The sequence below is a fragment of the Camelus ferus genome, chromosome 10 (genome assembly GCF_009834535.1).
Source record: "Camelus ferus isolate YT-003-E chromosome 10, BCGSAC_Cfer_1.0, whole genome shotgun sequence".
Taxonomy (NCBI): domain Eukaryota; kingdom Metazoa; phylum Chordata; class Mammalia; order Artiodactyla; family Camelidae; genus Camelus; species Camelus ferus.
The window spans coordinates 10,769,774-10,787,173 of NC_045705.1; the positions used below are offsets into that span (position 1 = coordinate 10,769,774).

General features: G+C 38.7%; 1 protein-coding gene across 1 annotated transcript in view; it reads right to left on the reverse strand.

The window, feature by feature from the left end:
- The window catches only part of LOC102521572 (retinal dehydrogenase 1-like), a 40,687-nt gene that overhangs the window by 11,230 nt on the left and 12,057 nt on the right, over window positions 1-17,400 (reverse strand). The window contains exons 2-10 of the mRNA XM_014558964.2: window positions 16,659-16,763; window positions 15,667-15,807; window positions 12,872-13,001; window positions 10,717-10,778; window positions 9,102-9,230; window positions 7,701-7,814; window positions 6,621-6,723; window positions 4,860-5,044; window positions 759-923 (exon numbers count right to left, since the gene is read on the reverse strand). Of these exons, the coding sequence (XP_014414450.2) occupies window positions 759-923; window positions 4,860-5,044; window positions 6,621-6,723; window positions 7,701-7,814; window positions 9,102-9,230; window positions 10,717-10,778; window positions 12,872-13,001; window positions 15,667-15,807; window positions 16,659-16,763 (1,134 nt within the window). The remainder of the gene's footprint in view (window positions 1-758; window positions 924-4,859; window positions 5,045-6,620; window positions 6,724-7,700; window positions 7,815-9,101; window positions 9,231-10,716; window positions 10,779-12,871; window positions 13,002-15,666; window positions 15,808-16,658; window positions 16,764-17,400) is intronic.

A 17,400-nucleotide genomic window follows, 5' to 3' on the forward strand; every position in this document is an offset into this window, starting at 1 on the left:
GCACCGGAGGGGCATGAATTTGACTATCAAAGGGAAACATGAGAGATGCACGTGGTGATGAAATGTTCTGTGTCTTGTTCTGTGTCATCGATGATGACATACTTACTGTGATAGTATACTATAGTTTTGTAAGATGTTACCATTGAAGGAAACCGGGTAAAGAGTACACAGAATCTTTTTTATTATTTCTCACAATAGCAACTGAATCTACAATTTCCCAAAATAAGGACTTTAACTTAAAAAGAAAAACTGCATATCACTTTATTCTTTTCCAATTATTTTCAAATCTATTATTTCCAAAGGAGAAAAAGCAACAATGAATGTGGAATTTTATTTTCCATGAGTTTAAATACGTGAAGGAAGCACCTAGAAAATGTTAAGCATCCTGATCTGTGTTTGGTTGGAGATTTTCAGTCTGCCCAATGAATCCCTTACTATTTTTAGTCTTAATCAAAAATAACTAATCTTTTATCAGTATTAGAAATGAAGAGTAGTGGGGAGGGTATAGCTCAGTGGTAGAGCACATGTTCAGTATGCACGAGGTCCTGGGTTCAATCCCCCGTATCGCCATCAAACAAGCAAACAAACAAACAAACAAACTTAGTTACCACCCCCCACCATAAAAAAAAAGAAATGAAGAGTAACATTTACTGGAAAAGGGGTTCAAAGAGCTGAGAATGTTAAAGGGATATTTTGTACACATACATGCAGACAAAATATGGTAACAACAACAAAAATAACAGAATAAAACCATTTACCTCCTCTTTGGCAATGCGCATCTCATCGGTAACATTAGAGAAAACCGTGGGCTGGATAAAGTAGCCTTTATTCCCCCACGGGCCCCCGCCACACTCCAGTTTGGCCCCTTCTTTCTTCCCACTTTCAATGAGATCCAGAATTTTTTCATATTGTTCCTTGTTAATCTAATTGAAAAATACCACATTAAAAGGGGAAAAAATAGCAACTTGTAAAGATAATACATTTCCCTGCCTGTTACTAAGGGTTTCAATATGCTAGGATATTGTTACGAAGTCAAATATTCAGCCAAAACTGCTGACTGAGGCTCAGATTCATGCAGTTGAGTATATTTTATTCTCAGGACTTTTCAGGGAAGAAATCTTGGAGACAAATATTTGTATTTAGTGTTTGTTTAATGCAAAAAAAAAAAACTTATTGGCACAAGTACATGTAAACCTTTCACACAACTGTCATTTAGAAATAAATGGAAGAAATGCCAGTCAGTCATCAACCATACTTACCTTAACTGAAATAAAAAAGTGGATGAAGAAAAAGAGGACTTTGACCCTGGGTTTAATTAGACATGGCAGTTGGGAAGCAGATGCTTTGGAACTTTAGGAAGATCCCTGGACCTCTGATTCTCCTAATTTCTGACCACGCCCTGTGGCCAGGTCCATGCTGACCACAGCCTGGGTTCACACCCGGCTCAGGTCCCCTGGGGCAGTCAGTGCGTCTGGTTCCAACGTCTGACCTGTCCTGACTGTCGCCATCCTGCTTTGTTAAATGGGCCACATCTAAATATAAGAATTACAGAACTTCAATGGTTTGTTAAACAATATTTTAATAAGGAAAGAAATGACTTCAGAGTTCTCGCCTGGAACATCAGGAGCACGCACCTCTCCTCCATGCACTGGAACCAGGGTTACCTATTGCCTCAGTTCCTATTTGGGGAGGTTGAAGTATCGGGTGCCTTTTGGACTCTACATCACTGATGAAGGCTGCCTTGTCTCAGGTGTGGCTGGGGTTAACTTGTAAAGGAAAAACACTGAGATTCAAGATGAAGGTCGGGGCCTCTTGCCAATGTACCTTGTCTCTTCTCCCGACTTAAAGAGAGTTGTTCTTTATCTTCCTCTTTGACTTTGCAATCTCCTCTGTCTTCCAAGGCCCAGAAAAAAGTTTCATAAAGCTCCGACTGCACATAATCCAGCTCCCATATCCAATTAGATTAAGTGCTATTTGAAATCAGAAACTACTTTCTAAAATTTGGCACAATATTTGGTGCAATGCTGTTCAATGCTTCTAAGCACACCATATTTAATTGAACATTCAAAAAAAGTTTCCTTCATTTACAGCAGATTAAGGAAGTCGAACTGCTGGCTTAATAAAAAGTAATATTTAAATTACTGCATAATATTTAATACAACCAGACTAAGGGGTGGTGTTAGGTAGCTCTGCCTGGTCAAGATATTCTGGTTTGTCAGTAAATACACAGGGATCTGCATACTTCACACAAAGCTTCTCTGGCCTGTTCTGAGATATTAATCTGACTATGCCCTCAAAAATTAGGGTTTTTAATGTCTATTTCAAGGTGTGTTCCCCAAGTCATACCTTTTCCCTGCCTGTGACCAGAGTGGATACATGGTGACACTCCAATTCCTGCTTAAGCAGTGGGAGGTAGAGGCTCATAGGACCTGTTTTTTTGTTGGAAAACTTAGATGGTGACTAACTTCTAAAAACACAGGACTTCATATGTTAGTGTCTGGCTACTGACAATGTGGTCCTACAGTCAGCAGCTCCTGCATTACCTGGTAGGAAAACGTGCTTCTCAGGTCCCACCCCAAGCCTGCTGCATCAAAATGTGCATTTTTAACAAGATCCTCAGGTGATTCAAATGCACAGGAAAGACTGAGAACATCACACTAGAGTTGAGGACAAGTGATAGGAATTTTCAGTTATACTTAGGGACATACTCAGTTTGGTCTGCCTAATTTTGATTCACCATAAATACAGACCTTCTTCAGAAGGTCTCAGATTGACCATATCTGAACTTGGCCTTCTGTTGGCCCTCAGGAACCTCTTAGTAAAGCTAGAACGTAGCAGGGGTCTTTTCTGTGCGATGGGCCATTAGCTCATAGGCTAGTCTATGAAATGTAATAGGGTATGATATTGTTGTAACAGTCACAAAGTATACATTCTGAGGTGTCTGAATGTGCAAGATCTTTGATTCCTTAGAGTTAATGGATTGAAAAAGATAATTTTTTATGTGGCTATCATAACTTCTTTTTCAAATGAAAATACTGTTATTTCCAACTTCTCAAGGAAACGTACACTTTGGTCTATGAAATCAAACTAGAAAAGGACTTTACCGAAGAATGCATAAACATTTACATTATGTAAATTTACATTACACATTAGAATACTATTAAAGCTTAGTACATGAGCGTCTCTTCCCGTAAGCTCGCTCTCATGACAACAGATGGTATTTTGAAGGGTAAAGAAACCCCAGGGGCTTTTCAGTCTTCTGCTTCTCTAAGTCCCAGCATAGCTACTGATTCTACTTATTTGGTGCAACCTGTGATAAAAACCTGTTTACTTACAAAGATTAAAGTCTTATGTTAAGCAGTTAGGTCAATGGATTATTTACTTAAGAATTCTATGAACAGGAATTTCCTAAAGTCTATTTTAACCCCCTTCTCTTAGGAAAAATGAACTATTCTAGCTCAGTGTTTGAGCTCTGGTTAAATTTTGCAGATCTCCTGATGGGGGGAAATACTGCCCAATAATGTGTAATATTAAGTATTTTCCCTTCCTCTCTCTTCTTTCCTTTCCTCTTCACATATACATTTCTATCCACCCATGTCTCTCTCTCTATATATATATATGTGTGTGCATATATACACCTCAAATGAGACAACTGCTTTTCCTTTACCCTGATAACTAGCTAGCTAGCCACAGCTTTCAACTCATCTAGGTTGTAAATGCCATGAGATCAGTAGTATATCCTCCTTGTTTCTTCTGGCATTGCCAGGTACCTATCCCAGGACTTTGCTGGTAGTAGTGTTCAATTAATGTTGGTTAATTCAATTTATTTTTTGCTTAGTGAATAAGTCAAGAATAGTGTTTGTTTCAAGTCAATAGCACTGAACAGTGTATAATCTTTAGTGTTAGAGAATAAAGACTCTAAGCTAAATGTCTAGATTGTAGAGCAGAATTTCTCAGCATAAGCAGCCTTACTGGCACTTTGTTGTGGGACTCTCTTTGTGCAGTGCAAGATGTTTAGAAGCATCTCTGGCCTCTACCCACTAGGTGACAATAGTATCACCTCCTTCTGCACTTGTGACAACCAAAAATGTCTTAGACATTGCCAGGCGTCCCCTTTTGGATAGAGTGAAAAACAGTCCCCTGCTGAGAAAGTCTGCTCTAGGTCAAGACCTCAAAGGGCAAGAGTAAATTTAAAACCAAAGTTCCAGGAGCTTGAAAACAGACAATGCACAGAGAACTGTGTAAGGAAGAGGGCCTTGGGATGAGAGAGACACTCTTACTGACAATGTTTGTAAGTAGACAGAAGAAAATGGGAACTCTGGGGAATAACTGGGTTTGACAACCAAAATGAGAAGTTTGCCACGAAGTTAGAAGCTCAAGACTTTTCGGGACATTCGTACATTAGAAGGTCAGAGTGACTAAAAACTTTGAGAGAATTTAGAGGCATGCCAGCTGCCTGTATCTGTGGGACAGAAGCTGAGACAAAGGATTGATTCTGAGGGAGAAATAAGTGGTAGGCTTATGTAAGAACTTCCAAGTGAACAGGAACTGTATACAGGAAACCAGAGACATACAGACTGTGGAGAACAAATTTACCGTCTATTATTTTTCCTCACATCTTTATTTTCAATATATTTCTTAAACTGTTTCTAGATATGAAAACTGGGCAACACAGAAACGGGAAGCTTTCTTTCCCATTGAGAGTTAGCGTCACTGTTTTTTAATCACCAAAGTGTTACAATATTGTCACCTAAGAAGATAGATGGATGGAAAAGAATTGCATTCGTTAAAAACCAGGCCTCTAGAGGATACTTTATTCTTGTGCCCTGTGAATGCTATTTCATCCATTTTATACTCACTTGGGGGCCTTGACTGACTCCTGGGGTCAGAGGATTTCCAAGAACATACTTCTTAGCCCGCTCAACACTCCTTCGAACAAACTCATCATAAATGGATTCTTCCACAAAGAGCCGGGATGCAGCTATGCAACACTGGCCCTGGTGGTAGAATACGCCACGGTGCGCAAATTCAATGGCATTGTCCACTGCAAAGGACATATTCACGTTAAAGAAGAAAGATTTTCTAAAGATTATGTATTTTTATAGCTATTTCTCAGACACAATATGGTGGTATAAAAAAGCATGAGTCGTATAGTTAGACATAGATTCAAAATATTCTATCTCTTACCAGCCAAGTGACAAATTAACCATTCTGATCCTTTATTTGCTACACAAATGATAGCAAAAATAGTAGAATTTGAAAAAAATAGTGGTTACTGTTACAGCTTTCATATGGGCAATATCAAGAATGTGGAAAGCGTCCTAAGATCAAATCTCACCACAAATGATCTTATAAATATCTCCATTCATAATTACTTAGATGACTGTGAATATTTCTTTCAGGCCTCAGGTTTTAACTAAATGACAAAGAAAATATTAATTATCCATTATATTAAATCAAAATTTCAAAACATTCTTAGATACCTTGATCAATAGAAAAAAATGATATTTCTGAGGGGAAAAAATCCAAAAAACTAATAACTAAGATTCAGAATTGCTCACCCACCTTACAAAGCTAGGAAAAACATTTTCAAAATTTATCTAAAATGTGCCATATCATTTCATATATAGCCATAAACTCTTCTTATTGGTTTATTTGAGATGGTAGAATGGGGCCTTAAAAGGAAGACACAGTTTGCTTCATTAGTAGATCCTAAATGACCAGGAGAAAGTTTTATTTGCATTTTAATTTCCTAAATGCAGAAGATTTCATTTTACATTCTAGCAGTTGGTTATTGTTCTTTATTTTGTGAACTAGTCACATCTGCGTATGTTGTAGCAGAAGCAGTTTATAGAAAGGTTTGGTACCATCAGAAATCTTGTCACATCGTGCTCTAAACAACTTCAGTTAAGATCGCAATACCAACACTGGCCAATTCCATGCACCATTTGTGTTTATCGCCTCATACCAATAATGCAGCTGCTAAAGAAAAAGTTGGATGAACGTTTGCCCTTCTTTTTCTGCTAACCAGCTCCCATTTAGGAGGGAAAAAATTGTGGGATTCTACTCGATAATATAATCAGAAGGGACCTAGGATATTACAGAGTGGAGTCACATCATAATTACAGATTTAATGTATGTAAATTCAACTATACCTGCTTAAAAAAATGAAGAAATCACTCAAATCCACCAGCCATTTCTTTCAATGAACGTGTGATCCAGAGAGAAGGGAGACGACAAATGGGCAACTTGCTGTCTCTCCTGTTGGTCTCAGTGCAACATGTCCGGGGGTACTTCACCATACTTAAGGTGATGCTAATATTTAAAGGTATGGAATTTTTAAAACAATATTGTGGCCCCTAAATGCAAAACAGTTAGCGTCTCCAGAGTTCAGCTGAGAAAACAGCAGTCTATTCCAAACAAGGAAGAAATCGAGTCTGTGTTAGACTTAAACTTACCCAGTGTTGCAACATTAGAACAATTTAAGATGTTTAAGAGTAATTTTGGACTCCAATTAGTGCCTTACACTTGGACATTAGAAGCAAACTCTTCACTGTATGACGTTACCAGACACCAAAAAGGATGAAGGGAGAGAAGTTAGCAGAGTGGCTTTTACTCACGGTCGGCATCAGCAAACACAATGCAAGGACTCTTCCCACCGAGTTCCAGGGTCACCCTCTTCAGATTGCTTTTCCCGGCAGCTTCTTTGATCACTTTGCCCACCTAAAATGGAGCGTTACAAAGGATGAGGCTTAATCTGCTCTCATGAAGGCAGGTTTACTTAGCACGTTAAATTTTTATGATGTTTGTGCCACAGTTACGTTTCATTTGGGAGAAATATTAAATGGCATTTTCCAGATTTTAGACTTTCAGGTATCAAAGTCTCCTCTACCCAAGCGTAAACATACAATGAATCAGAAAAACACTCAAGAAAACAGATACACTGAACACGCTAGCTGATCTTGATGCACATGGCTTGACAGGAGGTTATTTACCATTTTAATCAGAACGTCATCTTTCTTCTGGTCAATCTGACATACCATGATCCAACCATAACTGACCTATTTGTCTTTTCATCCCTCTATTGAAATCCAGAAACCTCTATATAGACAAACTGACACATTCACCACCGTCCCCCCATCTCATCTCTCCCTGCTGCTCATTATCTGCCCACCAACTGGGGGGGGCCTCCAATCCTACCCTCCTTTGGGGTCCAGCTCATATCTTAGCTTAGTTTCACCTCAATGACACCTGCTTATGTTCTAGAAACATGTGTGAAAACCAGAGTGAGGAATAAATTATTAAGAGAACTTTTGTTTTAAGGAAATGCCGGCTTAAAAATAGTAACATAAAGGGGGTGGGAAGGGATAACTGGGAGTTTGAGATTTGCAGATATTAACTACTATCTATAAAATAGATAAACAACAAGTTTCTTCTGTAGAGCACAGGGAACTATACCCAGTATCTTGTAGTAACCTATATTGAAAAAGAATATGAAAAGGAGTATATGTATGTGTCTGTATGACTGAAACACTATGCTGTACACCAGAAATTAACACAACATTGTAAACTGACTATACTTTAATAAAGAAAAGAAAAAAATAAAATACTCGGCCCATAAAAACAATAGTAACAAAGCATGCTTCCAAGAGTTAGAGACACAGATATTCTTAACTACTGGCCGGAGGAGATGGTCTTACCTGTGTGGATCCTGTGAAGGCCACCTTGTCTACGTCCATGTGAGAGGAAATGGCTGCCCCTGCAGTAGGTCCATAGCCTGGGACGATATTCACGACTCCAGGAGGAAACCCTACCTAAAAGGTAACAAGTGAAATCGTTATGACAGAACTGATGATTCAACTGCAGGGAGAAAAAGAGGAGAGGATGGGATCAAAGCTGCCTCTTATGCTCATTTTATGAGCTGCTCTACAATGAAAGATTCACATCAGCGGTTTTATTATTTATTGTTATATCATTGTTTTGCCCACTTAAGTTAACCTCCAGGGTTGCACTGTTGAGGAACTATTTCTCCACAGGTTAAGTTCACGTTTAACTCTTAGGAATCATCGCCTCCATGATGGCTGTCTTAAATTCCATAATAGTAACTCAGAAAGATAGTATGTGTGGAAGTGCTTGGTAAATTACTCACATAGGAGGAACACAATGCATTTATTATTCATCTAAAAATAAGAAACTAAAGAGATCTTATTATTTTCAGTTTCTACCTGTTGATTGCTCCGGGCATACCAAACTGGGTTGCAAATTCCTATTGGCATTAATTAATTGAAAAAAGTTAGGTAAGGGTGGTCACTTCAATCATGATTAAGCTTCAAAGATTGATTTCAATCCCGCGTAAAGTATTATCAAGTCTAAAGCAGTGTGGCAACTGAAATAACACATCAACATTTCACATTATTTGCATCAAAATGTCTCATTTTGACATCTCTTGTGCTTCCTTTTAGTCTGAAGTAAAGAATATTTTGAAGATGCACGTTCAAATTTCCTAAATTTTATATTTCTAGAGACTAGCGCTCATTTTTAAATTTTTGGTAAGATATGAAAGACAAAGAACAATAAGTTGTTTGCAAGAAAAAATATATTTAAAACTATCTGGATAGTTGATGAAAATAAATTTTATGTGCTCTTTTGCCAGTTTTTGAGCAAGAAGGTAAATGCAGAGGGAACCCTAATAGAAAAGAGGATATAGGTACATTCCGTCACAGGTGAATGTGTTCAGAAGTAACGTAGCCCAAAGCCACAAGCAAGTGTATTAGCTCCGACGCCTGCAGCCTTTGGACAGACAAGTTTAAACGAAATCTCAGAATTTCCAGGTCATTAGCAGCAGTTATAAACTAACTTACATTTTAACATTTGAAAGAAAACTATCAGTTTCAACATGAATTTGCACTTTTGAGAGTTGGGCAAAGGGAATAAAAAAGTGACTGTTTGATACGAAGCTTTTGAGTATGGCTTCCAAAAGCGTCCCTCCCAGACAGGAGCTATTGGCAGACAATGTCGTTTACAGCAGCACCAGATGAGGCGTTCCTGTTGTAAATTAGGACTCCTGACCTCTTGTGCGTATTTTGATTTAGGAAACTTACCTCTTTTATTAAAGACGCCACATGAAGAGCAGTGAGAGGAGTTTGCTCTGCCGGTTTGACAACCACTGTGTTTCCGCAGCTAAGGGCAGATCCTATCTTAGAAATGAGCAAGACCAGCGGGAAATTCCACTAGAAGGCAACAGATAACAAGAGATTCTTTGTATTGCTGAAAGCCACATTTGTTCATCTAACTTCTACATCACACACTCCTGGTACATGTTAAATAGGAATTGCAGTAGCTTTTATTTAATCATCTGGTTTTATTCTAATTAAGTACATCACTAACAGCAATTCATAAATGCTTAAAAAAAAACTTCAAATAAACTGGATACAAGAAGGGAGCAGGAGAAAGTCATAAAATTTTATCAAGTGCTGTTATTTTGAGTTCTTTCCCTATCAGGAAAAAAAAATCATCGCATGGTTTAGAAATCAAGCCTTTCTACTAAACATACTACAAATTATCTATAAGTGTTTCAAAAAAGGTAATTATTCCTCCCTCCCTGTTCATCTTTAATTATAACTATTACCCCAGGAATAATATTTAGTGGTATTTGTTTCCAAGGCAAGCATCTCGCTAAAGACAAAGATGTCTAGGGCCTGGAGGATGGCAGATTGGTTCAAAACTCAGCTCAGTCACGAGCAGCCCTGTGAGCTCAGACAAGCTGTGGGCGTTTGGGGCATGATTTCATCATCTGTAAGTGCTGATAAGAAGGCTCTCCTGAGGATTCACAGAGAAAGTGGGTCAAATGCTTAACACAGTGACTGGTTCATCACAGGACTGCAGTAAATATTAACAATTACTAGTATTCAGGATTGTGTCGTTTTTATGGATCTTATTGGAATTTCTGAATTAATGAGCAATTTCATTCAAAATGTGGATTTCAATCTCATTGGAGCAGAAGATACGTCATTTGCCACTTCCCCATCTGAGAACTTCAGGACACTTTACCATCTTTTGCCTGGCTTTGAATATGTCAGATAAGTGAAATCATTGATAGTCTCCTAGTTGTTATACTTTAACAGGAAATCTTCATGATTCTGCTTTAAAAAATGCTGCTTTGTGTAAGAAGAATTTGGAGCATCAAAGCTTCTTATCTAAGGCTAGGATAGATTCCATACTGTGCTCCAAATGTCTGTGGCACGGTTTCTTCCATTTAATTAAGAGCTTTCACTCCGGATTTGAGCACTCTGGTTGCTACTATTGTCCATGATGAGAAGTCCCAGTGAGGAGCAGAGGGTGTTACATTGGTGGCCGTATTACACTGACATGGCTGGTGTCCGCTTGCAGCAGATGGGCCAGCAAGGACCACTTTGCTATGTACATGGGTCTTAAAACAGAGTATATAATACAGCTGTTTAAAAACAAATCGTACAGTAAAAGATTAAGATTTGGTGATGCTGCGATACTGAAACACACACAAGAGAATATAGATTGGTTTCTGGACTACCTGGTTCATATGCAAGGGGTTCAGTCACACGGAGTTGAACAATTACTGTATTTGCTTCACATTTAGCAAAAGTCTAAGCATTCGTTTTTGCCTGAGAAAGCTCCATTATGAAATGAAATACAACTCATTATTTTTTTTAAGATTGAAAATTATATAGAACAACTTACAGGAATGATTTGGCCACACACACCAATAGGTTCACTTCTTGTGTAAGTAAAAACGTTTCCATCTGGAAAATAAAACACACGATCATTTACAGACAATTGTGCTTGACATTCACAGGATGGTGGTTTGGGGTTGATGTGAAAGAAACACATAGACAATAAGTTAACAGAAAAACATATCTCCAACCATTTACAAAATGAAAAACTGAGCCCTCAGATAGTAATTTGAAATGAGAAGAACCATAAAACTGAGTCAGGTCAAAGCAAAGGTGCAAAACTGGAAAAGATCTGTAAGATATTTACTCTATCTCTGGTCCTATAGGAGGGCTGTTTTCTCAATCATACTTATTTCCAAAGTTTTCTTTCTTTCATAAGAAAGAAAATAAAGGTGTGTGGCTAAGAAAGAAACTATTAAGAGTTCTGTTTCTGACAGTTTTAACTTCTACCAATAATGGTAACATGTTTTTAAAGTACATAAGATAATTTTAAAAATAGTAAAATTAAAAGTAGTAGAATTAAAAAAATACCTCCCCATGACTGATAAGCCTTTCCTACCGACTGGTTCTAACAAAGTTCTCTCTGTTTGCCAACCAACTGATAAAAGCAAACTCTCAATACACACACACACACACACACACAACAAATGCCAGAAGTAAAAGACATTACTTTCCCACCTGGATTTGGTTGATTCACATTCCTCACAGGCTGATGCGATCATCCTGAGGTTGCACTGTGCTCTGTTTTGTTCTTTTCTAATTTCCGCAAAAGCTTCCCGACTATCATAGCAAGAAAGCTCCTTAGCAAGATCTATTTGGCTTTAAGTGGCTTTTCCTATTTTGTCAAAGGATAAAGTAAAACTTTCTAAAATAGCCACAGTTCTTGGTCCCACTATGGTTTCACTCTCCCCCTTTCATTTCCTATCACTTCTAACCGGCTGGGTGCTCCAGCTAGACTGGAATTACTCATCAGGGCCAGTCCTGGAGGCTACGGTCAGTAAGTTTACATGAATTAAATTCCACTCTTAGTGTTTTCTAAATTGACCCTTTTTCGTATTCCTATTCCATTACACGCATACTCAATTAAAATACTAAAACACATACACATTCACTCACACAAATTCTTATACTGGACTATAAACACAGGCCCCTCTTTCTTCGAAGCTGTTTGAGATCAATGTGAATTCGTTTGTTTAATTAACTTGTTGCAATTACACTGAGGTGGACGAGGCACAGGTGACCATAACTGACTCATACTGGAACATACAAAGGGGCTTAAATAATTAAGTTATAGAAAGGATACAAATGTCCCCATTGGAATCAAACACAAATAAATAATTTCAGAGGCCAGACTTGGAAAGGTTGAGCCCTTGGAAAGAAAACTGCCTTAAATCAGTCGTTGTGGGCATACTAATGTTCACACTTTAAATATTTTCTAAAATATCTGTAGTGTTATCTCCTGCATGATTATGCTGAAACAATTCTAAAAGCCATCTGATGAATCTTCCAGGTTGAGAACTGCACTGTCTCAAAATCAAGAAGAAGATCATTTTGCCCTGTTTGGCTGACATCTTTAAAAGGGAGAGTTTGGGAGCATTCATTTCTACAGGAATCTCCTCAGCCCTGCAGCTCAACCTGGGGCCTGCCCTGCGACCCCTGTTCCTGGGCTCTCAGATGTCCCCCTGCAACCCCGCAACAGAACAAAGTGCACCTTTCCTGACGGGCATTTTCCTTAGCACGGGTAGCCGCCCTTGGAAATGACTGGCCTCACTGTAGCTCGGACTGACCTGTCTCGGCCCACTGTCCTCCTTATGGGAACATAAATTCCACCTTGCTCGTGTCAGCCCGTGTCTCCATTTACTGGAGTCCTAAATCCACTCTCCTCCCATATACCAAAGCCCCTTACCTCACTTACAGCCAATCAGTGTTCACAGCCCCTTTGTGTTCACAGCCCCTCCCCGGTAATAGACCTTGCACGCTCACACTCGGTGGACACGCAGGCACCTCTCGTCTGTGTAGCAGTGTACCTCTTAAACTTTCCTTTGTTCTTGAACTTTCCTTGCCTTCGGTAAATTCTTTTTACGAACCTGCGTCACCAACCCCACCAAGTGTCCCTCAACAACTTCGACCCTCACCCCTTGTGGTTCCCCAAAGCTACTTACCACTGGGTATGGTGCGGCCCTGGATCTTGTCGGCCCAGCCTGCACAGTAGCGTAATATATTGATGGAATTTCCTAAATCCATTCGATACGCATTGGGAAACAGTTTTCCACTGTTTATTGACTCCATTGTCTGAAAAAGGGATCACATCCCAAATCTAAACTTCCATAGAAATCTTACATGAAAAAAATAGTCAATACTTTGGGTAATTGTGTGCTAGAGAATTTTAGCAAATAGAAGAAATTCAGCAAGCAATCTTGTCTAACCTCCTTTTCTAAAAAAGATGACCGAAAAAGTTAAAATGACTTGTTTTAGAGCTTACTTGCTTGCAGACATAGCGAGATCTAGGTAGAAAGGGTAACGAGAGTTTGGTATCTAAACCCTACTGCTCCGTCTGTCTCATTCTGAATATCCCCAGCAAAGCAACTTCCTAGGAATTGGTCACAGTTTGATACACACACAGCTTGTAAGAGTGGCACTTAGTGACTTCTTAGTCAGATCAGAGTTCCAGCAAGATTTCACTTACTGTGTGATACAACTGTGGGTGACAATTTACTGTTACAGACCATTAATAATGCCTCAATAATTATTTTTACTTTTTAACCTTCCATCTGGATATAACCAATCAATTCACACAAAGTTAAGTGACCCCTGGGTTTTTTATCCATGAGCTTTTCTTTAGCAAAATTTTAAGTTGTGAAACTCCTAGTTTTGCCACTAATTTTGAAGGAGAAATAATAAAATGGCCGCACTTAGGCTAATAAATTCTTGGCTTTATGCTTACTGCTTGCTTTTGGAACGATCAGCAAACCTGACTGACCAGATGCTGCTCCAGCCCCAGGCCCACTGTGAAAGCTGTTGCTGCTACTGTTTGATTTTTACTTTGCTCTGATAATTAAAATTTACAATCTTGTTTGGCATCTGAGTTACTCCCCCGGAAGGGAGTCACGGGACGATAACCTCAGGAGAATGACCAGACCCCCCAGAGTTCCTCCGTAGCGCCAGATGACTCTGACCAGATAAGGAAGGTCATGGACTGATGACCTTCCAGATCACGTGAGGTCCCATGATGCCAGATGGACTCATCAAGATTCAGGAGGAAGTTTCATCTGAGACCCTTGTTGATCGTTACCACCTCTTACACTCCCACCGGTTGTTAGCATCACCTTTCATGCTCCACCTTGGTCATCTATGAAATCACTAAGCCCTAACCCCAAGGGAGTTCACAGTTTTGAAGGCATTAGCCTGCTGTGAGTCCCCTTTGCTGGCCAAAGTAATAAAGCTGCCTCTTTTCTTCTAAGACCCAGTCTCTGAGTTATTTGGGGGCCGAACTTTCAGCAACAATATCATAATTATTATTTGAATGGTCAGGCTGTAAAGTTCAATATTTTCTAGTCTAGTGCCCAATGGTTTTAGGATGACCTATCTCTTCTTTTCTTAAGCATAACTGTGAAGAGCTCTTTAGGTCATAATGTTCTGAAATTGGTTCCTTATCTACTGTAGTCTTCTGTCTCTGCATTACACTGTATGCCACTTCAAAACTTAATCAAACATGATTTGGGATGTTATTTTAAGAATTTTATTTTATTTTATTAAATGTCTATTTTATTAGATAACTTTATTTTACTGTGAGATAATTAGGTTTATTTATTTATTCATTAATGGAGATAATAGGGATTGAACCCAGGACCTCCTGCATGCTAGGCATGCACCTTACCACTGAGCTACACCCTTTCCCCCGGTATGCTTGCTCTTTTTTCCCCCTTAGGATCTTATGCTGACAGAGGCAGTCAGCATTCCGTAATCCACAGATCAGATAAACTGGCAAAGGAGAGTTTTAACAAATTCTGCTTTTTTCTGACAGGGCATTTTGGTTCAGGTTGTTGTGTTGTGCACAACTTCTAATTTCCTATTTTTGCATACTTTGAATTATGCTGTCCTTGGATAATAAATGACACTTTGATTAACTATAATTGCTAATGCTGATTTAAAAAAAAATAAGCCTCTGTTACTGCCAGTTAAGAGTCTAAAGGTGATACAAATTGGCTGAAGTCTGACGTCAGTGTGGCTTTAAGTTTAAGTGGCTTCCCTGCGATGCCCACTTGAGGGGAAAACGAGGCAGCACCTCCCCCACCGTTTCATGTGCTGATTCGTGTAATTGTTCTGCTGGAATTTTTTTTTAAAAACCAGTATGTGTAAAAATATAATTTTTATAAAGACATGAATGATTTTTCTTTATTCCTCACTCCTTCACCTATAAGAAGAACATGATTTAATCAAGACTATTGTGAACATGCACATTTTAGGAAGAGAAAAAGTGGTCATTTATGAAGTGTCTTGGTGGGCGAAATTACAGAGAAATAAGCTTCATTTTAAAGAAGTATTCTGGGTACCTCTAACAAACTCTATGAGAGTTTTCACTCAAAGGGTCAAGTAAGTTCAAGAAACCCAGTATGTTATTCTAGGATCTTCATACTGCATGTGGCTTTGTTAAAGGCTCAGAAATTCTAGAGTAAAGGAACAAAATTTGTTTAATCTGATTCAACTCAGGGTCTGCCCAAGTTCAGACTGCAGAATCTGTTCTGGGAGTAGATGTTGATGTCATCTGGAACCAGAATGCAGACTACTTACTGAGAATAAGCTCAATGATAACATTTATATACAAGAGCTGGTACAAGTCTTTTCATTCAGTTTGCAGAGAGTATGTAATGATCTCTAAAACCAAAACAACTCGCCAATCCAAGCCAAGAATGCTTTCTAGAGATTACGAGACCTGCCCGGTTTGGTTAATACTCACTGCCAGGAGCAGACAATCTCTTTCAATTAGATCAGCCAACTTGTATAACAGCCGTCCTCTCTCTGAAGCATCCATAGTTCGCCATGGAGACCCAATCTGAAAAGCTTCTCTTGCAGCCTTCACTGCTTTGTCAACATCCTCCTGCAAGTCACAGGGAGTTCAATTCATGAGCTAAATGTATTAGCAGGTCCAAAGGCAATAACCCTATACAGTCAGTAGACTGAAGCCCTTCATAAGGAAGTACTGTGTCTTCATCAGCTCGAAGTCTACCACATTGCACAAACTCAAATACCACATATTGGAATTACACCTGCTGCCTAATCTTTGGAATGATGTGTTCCATACACATAGTACATGCTGGATTTCCTAGAATAGTAATATATTTTAATAGTTGCTACCATTGGAGGGCTTACCATATATCAGGTAACATTCCAATTGCTTTACACACATTAACTCATTTAATTCCCAACGATTTTATGAGACAGACACATTCTGCCTTTTACAGATGAAGAAACCAAAGCAAACAAAGAGGAGATTTGCCCAAGCTCAATAGCGGAATTTTTAAAGGTATTGATTAATATTAATTCAATGATTTTTAATGAATAACTTGGCAATATATTGTTACAAAAGTTCTATATTAGGTTTTCTTTAGTTTCTCTTTGCATTTTAAGAAAAAAATTTATGAAGAAAGGATCTTTCTGCTTTTTTAAACCTATGACCAATCACTTCATATGCAGTCTGTTTGTACAATAAATATAGACAAGATTTTAACTGCAAAACAAGCTAGGAAAATAACATGATAAGAATCACCACACCCAGAAGCACCAGCTCATCATCATTACATGACTCCCGAGCGCCCTTTATGTACCAAGACGCCCTGGAAACCATATTTTCATGACACGTCTATTTGAACATGGAATGAGGGTTGGGAGCTCAGAATGGTAAGAAACAAAGAAACCTGGCATAAAATGGAACTGTGTTAGAAAACTCACCTTATCTCCTTCTTCCACCTCACAGAGTTTCTCCTCAGTTGCAGGATTAAAGACCGGAAATTTCTTGCCACTCACCGAATTATGCCACTCATTGTTTATGAAGATCTGTAGATACAGAGAGATGGTAAGTAAAAAGGCATTTAAACGTGCAGCAAGGTGGGGTGGGTATAGCTCAGTGGCACAGCGCGTGCTCAGCATGCACGAGGTCCTGGGTTCAACCCCTAGTCCTCCATTAAAAAGAGAAAAAGAACAATAAAAAACAATTAAAATTATGCAGCAAATTTTGGACACTCTTTTACAAACTAAAACACTACAGAACACCTAAGTGAAGCCAGTGTTACAACCTCACCTCCTTCACCTACATGCCCCCTCCAAGAGTTTTTTGGCTGTTGAAGATACTTTACACACACATACCCACACATCACACACTAAAATAAAAAAAATTCACTGAGATGTGAGGTTATTTAAAGAGCAGAAAATACAGACTGGAGAAAACAATCTAGAAGAGGATGCTATTATCTGAAATAATTATGAATTTGAGGCAAAAGCAAAGGCTTAAGTGGGGTTGGTTTTTATGAATCACTGTTTTCTACTTCAGGTTCTGAACATGCTCATTTTCTGCTCCTGGTGATTTGGTAGCATAAGTGACTATTTTCTGATCCTTTATTTTACTGTCTTAAAAGTAGCCTGAGGGAGGATTTTAAAAGAAAATTTAAAAAAAAAAATAAAAGAAGATTGCTTG